Genomic DNA, 10,788 nt, shown 5'->3' with positions numbered 1-10,788 from the left:
GCTACGACTAGGATGAGATTCTTTCATTACTTAGAAAATCAACTGTTCTACCTCACTTTCGCTGCTGTCCAACAAATTCAGGTTTCCAGAAGTGAACGATCTACTTGTAAATAATTTGGTTTACGGATCAAATAAGATGACATTTTCCTAAAGGAGACGGAGCGGCATTTTGAATTGGTGGATGGAAGGTGTTAAAGTTGCTCTAGAAGCAGCTCTTCCCTCCTTTACTACCTGTCTCAAGAAGTCAAGATTTGAATAGGAGAAAGTAGCCATGGAAACAACAACCTCAACTACAACTGGACCTGGAGTCGAATTGGAGTGCAACCCACTGAACTGTGTCGGGAGAAATGGAGCCAAAGAAGCTTCAGACTGAGGTTTCATCCAGTTGGGGCTTACCGATGGGCCTCCCCATCTCCCTCCGGCAATAATTATCTTGACAAGTCAGAAGAGGTCTCTCATTCATCGATGCAACTTCTTACTTCTCATTGTCAACTCTTTCAGAAGAAATAAGTTTAGTCCTGATTGCTCCTTCTTCTTTCTCTCGACTAGTTAAAGATACGCATGAATGGCTCGCAGTAAATGCAAAGCTCAGCAAGCACCTTTATAGACTCGAATGGATCGTCTCCACTCCGCCCCAACTCAACCACCACTCGTTAAATGGTTTTGTTATTCGGGTGTTGCCGTCTGTGGCCTCCCCAACAATTTTACCACCTACCTCCAATTTGACATGTGGTCCTAAACACGAGGCACATCTCCTCCCTTTGCGGCGTTCTCCGCTCGTCTCAACCACAATCAACCACTTGCAACCAGGGCTTACGACTGCCGAGAGCGGTTCATCAAAATCGCGTCCAAGTTTAGTGCGTCCAACGAGTTACGGCGCCTCCGGTTTTTTTTTTTCCGGTACATTTGTCACCTTGGTGTCTCGGAGGCTTCGACAAATTATAAAGCTTTTTTTTTTTTTTTTTTTAAAGAAAGTTGTAAATTAAGTTTCTATCGTCTTTTCCCTCTCTCTCTCTCTCTCTCTCTCTAATTAGTCTCTGTACGTATAAAAGCTAGATTCCTCCATTGTGTCAAAAACTAATACACCAACACCCCTTCCACAGCTCCAAACTCCCCCACCCTCCATTCTACTTTCTGTTCGCTGCCCGCTATTCTCTCAAGTCTTTTAGCCCCTCATCGATCTGATCGCCTCCTGCGCGATTTGTATCCGATTTTCGGGGCGGTTCTGCGTATTTTGGCCCTGATTTCTTCTTTTTTTTTCTGTCCCCTAGTCGTAATTATTTGAGGGATTTTAGGGTTTGGCTCGCCGGGTGATGGATTCCGAGGACGACATGCACGACGCGAACGATGTGGAGTCTCTGGACGACTTCTACAGCGGCGAGACGGCGATGGAAAGCGATGATGGTGATGAAAATTATGGCTTCATCGATAATGATTCTGATGGCTCAGAGGATAGCACCTCCCATCGCCCTCACCGTCAGCAGGTGATTTTCGGTTTTATTCTGTGGCAGCTTGCTTCATTTTGTTGATACGAGAAAAAAATGGTTGTTTTGTTTTCTTTGTTGTAATGGCAGCGAGCTGCCAACTCCCCTTTCGTCTCCTGCAAGACCGGCAGTAGTTTTCGTTGGTTTGCGATAATCTTGATTTTAAATCTGGTTGGTGGAAAAACAATTGAGGTTGATGACAATGTTATGAGGTCTCTCTCTAGACGTTAATTGCTTCAGCTGTCTTCCTTCGCTTCGCTTAAAGGGTCCTTTTTTTGGCTACCAATTGTGGATTTGATGTCTGTCATGATCAAGATTTTTGAGTTGCATTTATGATGCTAGAGTCCGGAGGTTATGGGTTGATGATAAATCGTCTTGGGAAGGTGTGCGACGGTGTATTTGCTTCTATTGTGGCTGTTGCAACGATAATTAGTTTGTCAAGCTTAATTGTATACTTGTTGAGTAGAGGGAGCACGGGCATGATTATGTTTGTGGCGTCAAATCACTAATGAGTTTTCTTAAACAGTTTGGGGGTCTCCAGACCGTTTGACTGTGGCGCTTCAAAAATTACCTCTAATGAAACATGGTTGGCCATTAGAATGGAACGCATATTTCTTCTTTTTTTTTCCTTGCCCTTGTTAATGGTGCCAGAATAACTGCTACATTTTGATACATTTGGTTGTTATCTTCCTACTGGTTCTTATAGATTGGTCTATAAGCACCTTGCATCTTTTTGTGCTGATTGTTGTTCTCTTATAGTGTGTTTAGTATGTATGCAACCAGTGGATCTTGCATTGTTCAAGAACTTGGAGGTGTACAAAGTGGTTGGTAGACCATTTATGCAATTTGCTTCTAGTTAGTTCATTATTATTCTCCACCATTATGTATAATTGATTGCTCACTAGGTTTTTTAAACTAGTTCTAAGATGTATAGTTAGGGACACCCTCAATGTTTTCATCTGACTTGTACAAGATAATAGGATTGTTCGCTTGGTACCCACAATATGCTTCTGTGAATAAATGTTCTTCCTCTATCCAAGTCTGTTTTTTGCTCTGCTTAATGCTACTTTTTCTTTTTCTGTTTTGTTGAGAAACTCTCCTTAGGACTTGCTAATATAACACTTCTGTCCTATGCTAATATGGATATCCTACTGGACCTTATGTGAAAAAAAATTCAAAAAAAAAAAGAAAAAAGTATGCAGCTTTTGTGAACAAGCTGATCATGCTATAATCAACCCATGATAACATTCATAACAACTGGTTGATCTTTGATGGAAATTCTTCCCCTGCTCCCAAAGTGTACATTTTGGAGAAGCCTGTTATTGCGATCTAGTAATGCAACTTAGGAGTGAAGTCATGATTAGCATGGTAACAAGTCTTGCCTGTTCCATTAATTCTAAATCCTCCCCTATACTTGTTTGATCTATGACCATATGAAGTTCACCTTCCAAAGCTCATAATTGACTTAGGTGACTACGTGGAGATATGTTTCTTTGTATGAAAGACAGTTGCCTATGTGAAGTTTGTGGTTAGAGCACATCAGTTAGGGGAACCTCTGTTGGAATCTGTCCATCAGGAAGCGAAGAACTGGGTAGCACAAATATGAGTGCATTTTGATGTATTATGTTTAAAATGGCCATGATTGGTTTCCTGATTGTGGTAATGTTTCAAACACACATAAATACATATCTAGTGTTTGTGATTTTTTAAATGATGGTGCTATTGAACATGTATTTTTTTTTCTTGTGCTAGTTTATGTGATTTCTCAGAGGTTTTACCTTTCTACATTAGATTTTTTTTTTTTTTTAATGAAATCCATTTTCTGATTGTTATAAAGAAAGAATAAAAGGACATGGTCGATATGTCAAGTATGCAGATTCTGTTTTATGCATGCTCTATGTCTGGAAAATAACATGTGCACTTGTTAATCTTCCAGCAAAATTACACAATTTTGAGTGATGCTGATATCCGACAACGCCAGGAGGAAGACATAACAATGATATCTACTGTCCTTTCAATTCCCAGAGTTTCAGCTAGTATCCTTCTACGGCACTATAATTGGTAATACTAATATTTTTAATGCAAACATGAATTTCTAATATAAAGCTCCTCTGTTATTCTTTAAATACGGACATCTGTATGCATCTTCCCTTGCCTATATGAGATCTTGCTGATGTCTGAAGTTAGTAAGGATGTTGCAGGAAGTGATGCAATTGATAATCTATCCTTGTGTGTCCACTTCATGTATTTAAATGTCTGACAGTTCTGGAATCATAATACGCCACTGCATAATAACTTCTATTATTCTTAGCTGTTTAATTCTTGATAATTAACCTTCTATTTTTATCAATTTATGTATTTAGACAATAAAGCTCATTGTATATCTGGATAGTGTCACTCTTTTCTATTCCAATATTTGAGTCCTGATGCAGTATTGGTGTTTTTTGAAGCAGTTGAGTTGTCTGCTATATATAGGAAAAAAGAGTATGGACCTAAGTCCATTTAAGTTAGGTGCACCAAAATTTTAATTTAATCATCAAATTTGACTGAATTGATTGACTTAAACCTTATCTTTATATATATAAATGTATGTATGTATGTATAGATATATCTCATCTATAGTTATGCATGTGAATCTAACTGAGGTAGCAAAGGTCGTGATATGACATTCTGAAATGTGATTTAGTTCTATCTTTACTATGCAGGGATGTTAGCAAGGTGCATGATGCCTGGTTTGCAGATGAAGATAGGGTACGCAAGTCTGTTGGCTTGTTGGAGAAACCAGTTCTTGATCCAATGAGGAATGCTGCAGAAGTATGTACTTTTAAATTTTTAGTTAACAAATTTGAGGTGGAATACGTCTAAATGTTTTGTTGAACTTGAAAATTGTGTATTTACTTCTGTAAATTTCTCTGCTATATTTATTTCTTTTCCTTATTTACTAATAATTTGTCTATTATTGCAGCTGACCTGTGGGATCTGTTTTGAGTCCTATCCTTATGACAGGATGCATGCTACTGCTTGCGGTCATCCATTTTGCACATCCTGCTGGAGAGGTTTGTTACTTTATGCATGCAGTTTTTAAGCTATTTTTTTAATGGGTACGATGCGATCCAAACACCTCATGTGAAGGACAGTGGGTGTTGTATGAGACAGTTTCATAGTCTCCTTATGAATTATCTTTTAATGAACTAAAGCAAATGAGATCCATTTATGTGTGTGATGCGAGTGCATCAAACTTCCAGAAAAACAATAATGTGACTGCAGGAAACTTGTGTAGAAATGTGAAGAAATTTTGATTAGGTATTTCTAAAATGCAAAGTAACTCGTCTATAAAGTTTGTTAAAGGAAAGTCATATGTAAAACATACCAAGAAGTTCTTGGTAAACTTGATTAATTTTTGAAATTCATGAGGTATTTCTTAAGACAAACAAACTGTTTTGAAACTGATGAATTATTCTAATGAGGGAGAATTAATATTTTTCAATTGTGACTGCTACATTAGACGTAAAATTATACCTTTTTTGGTAGCCTGTGAGCTAAAACATATTTTCATGGGTGTATATGGGTTACATTGTGCTTCTTGTTAAGTGTCTAAATTGTATTTTGCTAAGATTCTTCAAAATTTTGTGTGGTTTTTACAGTGGTTTCACCTGTAAGTGTCTAAGAATGTTTTGCAGCTACTTGATTTACTTCCACCTTCTTCTTTTATTTATGCAGCTACTTGTTTTACTTCCGCCTTCTTCTTTTATTTTATTTCCTTCTGATGGTTATGAAGGAAACCAAGTTTCTTCTTTGAATGCGTTTCCAAAACGTCTTGGCTGTTTAATTAGTTTTGAGAAACTTCTGAAATTTACTTCTGGTGTCATCTCATTTTCAAAATGTATCTCCGGAGTCAATTTCTTTCTATTTTGGACAAATCATGAAGGATTTTTCTTTACCCAGTACATACATGGAAAGGGTAGATTTTGTCTTGCATTTTCCCAGATATTTTGGATTGCTTCATGTTTTGGTACCATATATTTTGAGAGATTTCTGTTTTCTGTTTCCGATACCTTGGATGTCCTAAGTATTTTCACAATCGTTATTTTTTGTCCTGTTTAAATTCTGTTTTTTTTTTATTGACATTTGTATAACTTATATATTTTGTGTGCACGTGATGGACTCAACAATTTCCTCTGCATCTGCCGCAGTATGTTCTCTAGGGTTGTCTTATAGATGGTGTCTGATTAAAATGCTTATTGTGTATTATAAATTAACCATTCAAGTCGAACGACAGGTTATATCACCACATCAATAAATGATGGTCCTGGATGCTTGATGTTGCGGTGTCCTGATCCTTCTTGTGGAGCTGCTGTTGGCCAGGACATGATTAATGTTATTGCTTCTGAGGAGGACAATCAGAAGTATGCCCGATACCTCCTTAGATCTTATATTGAAGACAATAAGAAGGTATACCTGGCAATCAAACTATTGGTTTTTGATGTTCTCTGGAATGCTACCTCATGGTTTCTGTTTTCTCATTTCCAAATATGCTGTCGCTTGAATGTTACCAGTTGGGAAGAGCCTTGAAGGAAGAAAACTTAAATGTGTATATATACATGGGAGCTATTTAACTTTTGGTGTTTTTAGTGAGCTTATCAAAATTCTAGGAGTAGGGATTTAGAAATATGAAGACTATTACTAGACCAACATTTCCCAGAGTCTTAGTGGGGCGTGTCTTTCAGTAGATATGGTCCAAGTAGCGACTGGATGCTGCATATACGAAATTTTTTCTGTTTAGATTCTCTGTCTTCCCATCTTTGGGGAAGCAGAGAGCTTCTGATGCAAAACCAAAGGGTCTCTCGAGTGGTTGCATCTGCCAAGCATGTTTTATTATTTTGTTTGGAGTGTACATATCTTTCTGTATTTTGTTCTTACACTGAAGGGGCAGTGAAATCTATCAGTTTTCTTCGAGTTCTTTTGTTAAATGGATGGTATGACATTTCTTTCTGTTATGTTCATGCTTAAACTTGTAAAATTGACTTTTTTTTCTAACTTGTAGACAAAGTGGTGTCCGGCTCCAGGCTGTGAATATGCAGTTGATTATGTCATGGGGAGTGGTAACTATGATGTCACCTGCAATTGTTCTTATAACTTTTGTTGGAATGTAAGTAACCACTGGTAATAGATTGACTGAATGAAATATTGTGGAGTTGATGCAGTAAAGCATCTGTTTTGTGACTTTGCAGTGTACAGAAGAAGCTCACCGTCCAGTTGATTGTGGCACAGTGTCCATGTGGATTTTGAAGAACAGTGCCGAGTCTGAAAACATGAACTGGTATGACTTAATAGGACATTTGCAATATGTCTTATGGATTTCATTCTGAAATTTGTAATTGAACAATTTTAGTTTTTAAATTCTGATTTGAATTAATATGTTTACGGATGGTTGATTCTGATTATTTTGGTTACTGGCTTTGACAATGTAATTTTAGATGAATGGCTTGACCAGGCAGTGATCAGCTATTATACTGTTTCAATGAATTACATTTGTTTACACACTTATTAAGTGTTTAATATATTGGTTGTTTAAGGTAAGTGGTATTAGACTTAGATATGTCATGTGCATTTACTTTCTATTCAAATGTGCTAAAAACGGACATCAGTTATGTAGGTTCTGTTGTCTGGACAAACTTTTATGATTTAAATGTTTATAAGTTATTTGACAAACTCTTGAGCTATTAAGTTCTGCCTACTGTTACTTTGCTCTTCTTATTAATTGGTTAAACAGCATATCTATTGCAAGAATCATTTAGACAATCTCTAGATTATTATCTACATGTGCTACTATTTCTTCCCTGTTTTGGTTCATGATAATGTAATTTTTTTTGGCAATATTGTCAGGATATTGGCCAATTCCAAGCCTTGTCCAAAATGCAAGCGGCCAATTGAGAAGAACCAAGGGTGCATGCACATAACTTGCACTCCTCCTTGTAAATTTGAGTTCTGCTGGTAAACCATTCATATCCCTGCTGTGGATGGATATTAGAACAATAGCCTGTCTCATTTATTGTTCTGTTAATTTTGCATGTGAAACGTGTATCCATTTTTCATATGTTGTGCAGGCTGTGTCTTGGTGCATGGTCAGATCATGGTGAGAGGACTGGTGGTTTTTATGCCTGCAATCGCTATGAAACAGCGAAGCAGGAAGGAGTGGTATGCACATCTGTTTGCAAGTATAGTCTGTCAGATGCAGCATCTCATGGATAAAGTTTTAAAAGCATAGCTGATTATTGTGTGAAAATAATGCAGTATGATGAAGCTGAGAGGAGGAGGGAAATGGCAAAAAATTCTCTGGAGAGATATACTCATTATTATGAGAGATGGGCGACGAATCAATCAGTATGTACTTCTCACCTTGTTTAAATTCAATAGACCCACATGTTTCATATTCTTGTTTTAATTTATGTCAGTGCTTAACTCAAAAGTCATATCCTCTATGTGAATGTAATATTTGTGTTACCTTTTGTTTGTTTGTTTACTATGCCATGCTTTCTCGTGCATCCACTATTCTTCGATTTAAGCCTTCTCCCCAACATGGAATTTGTGTATGATTCACAGTAACATTAAACCTGCACATTTTAATTTCTGAGTGATTGAATGTGATGTTGTTCTGAATCGCACCATGGGCAAAACTTTATCACATAGTGATTAATTTTATTGTTCTTGTTTCTAGTGCTTCTGATAACAAATTTCTAATTATTTAGATATTTTAAATTTGCTCATCAAGGTGAAAATTGTATCTCAGATTAGGGTCACTTGCTACAGCACAATCTTGGTTGACATTGCTGAGTTGCTCCTGTTGTTTCGGATGGATACATTTCTTGTACAATTTTGCTTTTCCCTGTACAAGTAATTTGAATCAGTTGGTTTATTTGAAGCTAATTGTGCTGTTAATTGATAGGCATGTGTTTACAAGGTCTCGTTTGAATTCCTAAAAGCAGACAATTTATAAGTCTTTCTATAGTTTTTGAGCTGAACTTTTATCTGTTTACCTTGTCTTTGAACTAAATTTAATATGATATTTGGCTACTGTGCAGTCAAGGCAAAAGGCCCTTCAGGATCTACAGCAAATGCAAACTGTGCAGGTATGTCATATATATGTATCCAAAACTGTGCTTTTGTTGACCTGCTATCTACTATGGGAAGTGATAAGCATCCTCACTAATTTGTGCATGTGAAAGTAAGTGTTTTAGTACACTTCTTTGAGCTGCCCTGGCCTCTGATTTTTATCTGCAGAACTTCCTCGAATGGTCATATTAAAGTTATAATGTGCTTAACAATAGCTTTTATATTGGGGGAGGAGGGGAGAAGCAATAGTATCATGCTTTGTTGTCCACACATGTGCAGATGCACACACAGAAATAAATGTTTTTCTGACCTCTTGGTTGAAGGTGAGAAGGGGATGGTTTCCATCATAAGTGGCAATATGCTACATACGCACTAATCTTGCTATAAAATTGCCATCTTATAATGCGAGAAAATCCATTTTCGTAAATCTTGCTTGAGCTTTCAGGTAGAGTCAGAAGAATAGTGCCTGTTCTAAATGTTACTGCTATAGCTTTCTATTGGGACCGTGTATTTGTATCATAATTGCGTTTCCCTGCATTAACTATGAACCAATAACTGTGGCTTTGCAGTTGGGGAAGCTTAGCGACAAATATATGCAGCCTGAGTCCCAGCTTAAATTTATCACAGAAGCATGGTTGCAGGTCTACATTTTTACCTTAAAACCTTTCTTCCCTTTTACTTGTGAAGTACTTGTCACATGCGGTATTGAAAATTTTGCACTTCTCAGATAGTAGAGTGTAGGCGAGTGCTGAAGTGGACCTATGCCTATGGCTACTATCTTACCGAGCATGAACATGCAAAAAGACAATTTTTTGAGTATTTGCAAGGTAATATTCTGATCCACTATTGAACTCTCCAAAGTATGTCATTTGTGCTTAAAATATTCTGCTTTTGATGTGTTAAGGTGAGGCTGAGTCTGGGTTAGAGCGGCTTCATCAATGTGCTGAGAAGGAATTGCAGTGTTTTGTTGATGATGAAGGTTCACAGACCAAAGATTTCAATGAGTTTCGCACAAAGCTTGCTGGTCTCACCACGTAGGTTCTGCTGGATCCTTTTCCTTCTTTAAATGTGATTCAAAAAATGTTAAAATTGGTTTAAGCATTTTTGTCATTGTTTGTTTTTTTAATGGCAGTAGAACAAACAACAATTTGTCATTAAAAAAACAGTGATGGAAATATTTATAATCTGTTACAACATAATGCTCTGCTAGTTAATAATATTAATCCCGTGGTCCTAAGCCAGGGAAGCATGTCGTTGACAGCCAGGTTAAAACTTTAGTGAACTAGGATGCATCTTTCTTTTATTTCTAATGTCTTTAGGTTAAAGACAAGGTTCACAATGGATGTGTCTCCATTATTTTGTGAGCACGTTTAGGTTCACATACTTGTCAATTGTTTCCTATTTAACCTTTGCAAGAGTGCTGATTTTTTTTCTATTTATGATTTGTCAGTGTGACTCGAAATTACTTCGAGAACCTTGTGCGTGCTTTGGAGAATGGTTTGTCAGATGTGGATTCTCATGGCGCCTGCAGTAGGGCAGCAAGCTCCAAGAGCCTCGGTGGGAGCAAGGGAGGTAGAGGTGGAAGAAGCAAGCCCGGTAGCTCCAAATCTAGTAGTGTTTCCGGCCGTGGGAGCGCCTTAGATGGTTCAACCCATTGGTCTTGTGAACACTGCACTTACGCTAATGTCAAATCTGCCACTACATGTGAGATATGCCACCATCATCGATGAGAGTCTATCTTTCCTACATGAGCGCCTGACCAGAAGAATTGTTTTTCGCTGCCGGTATCTAAAGTTCTGTCGAACTGCAGTTAAAAAAGATGTTCTTCTAGGCTGTGAAGAGGCCTGAGAAATAAGTGGAACAGTTGCAGCATTGAATACTAGTCTTTTGTGTGTTATAGAGGTAGCTTTGTTGTTCCCCGTCTCTGTATATATGATGTATCTGCTTGAAGTTGCTTTTTTTTTGTTGATAACATAGTGCAGCACAGAAGAAAGTACTCATTTATCTCATCCATCTTGTAGTTAACCCATGGGAACTCATCTGTTGATTCTGTTGTTGGCCTCTCCTAAGAATTACTGAAAATGTACACGAGCCTTCTCTAGCACATAATATATAGAAGAAAGTGCTCGCAGAAGAAATGCAAAGGGAAGCAATGGGTAGTAGATGGTCTCTTTGCCTGTTTTTTGCAGTC

At 37.5% G+C, this 10,788-nt stretch overlaps 1 protein-coding gene across 1 annotated transcript; it reads left to right on the top strand.

Annotated features, from left to right (window-relative positions):
* Positions 1-976: 976 nt before the first annotated feature.
* Positions 977-10,785, top strand: LOC137962626 (probable E3 ubiquitin-protein ligase ARI8). The gene is made up of 15 exons (XM_068809616.1): positions 977-1,484; positions 3,421-3,545; positions 4,190-4,298; positions 4,450-4,540; positions 5,764-5,936; positions 6,529-6,633; positions 6,716-6,804; positions 7,371-7,478; positions 7,592-7,682; positions 7,779-7,868; positions 8,567-8,614; positions 9,167-9,238; positions 9,325-9,424; positions 9,502-9,631; positions 10,048-10,785. The coding sequence occupies exons 1-15, from the start codon at positions 1,314-1,316 to the stop codon at positions 10,325-10,327; spliced, it is 1,782 nt and encodes a 593-aa protein (XP_068665717.1). The 5' UTR covers positions 977-1,313; the 3' UTR covers positions 10,328-10,785.
* Positions 10,786-10,788: the final 3 nt, after the last annotated feature.

Source organism: Aristolochia californica, unplaced genomic scaffold (genome assembly GCF_029961685.1).
Source record: "Aristolochia californica isolate CCGP_79_NKW_82.1479 unplaced genomic scaffold, dmAriCali1.0.hap1 SCAF_4, whole genome shotgun sequence".
Classification (NCBI taxonomy): Eukaryota; Viridiplantae; Streptophyta; class Magnoliopsida; order Piperales; family Aristolochiaceae; genus Aristolochia; species Aristolochia californica.
Note: the sequence above shows the minus strand (reverse complement) of the source record. Positions and strands in the feature narration are given on the sequence as shown.

Excerpts from the sequence above, each read along its gene's own strand:
- LOC137962626 (XM_068809616.1), top strand. The coding sequence starts at position 1,314 with ATGGATTCCGAGGACGACATGCACGACGCGAACGATGTGGAGTCTCTG. Across the intron at positions 3,546-4,189 it reads CTTCTACGGCACTATAATTG|GGATGTTAGCAAGGTGCATG; the intron begins GTAATACTAATA and ends TTTACTATGCAG. Across the intron at positions 4,299-4,449 it reads CAATGAGGAATGCTGCAGAA|CTGACCTGTGGGATCTGTTT; the intron begins GTATGTACTTTT and ends CTATTATTGCAG.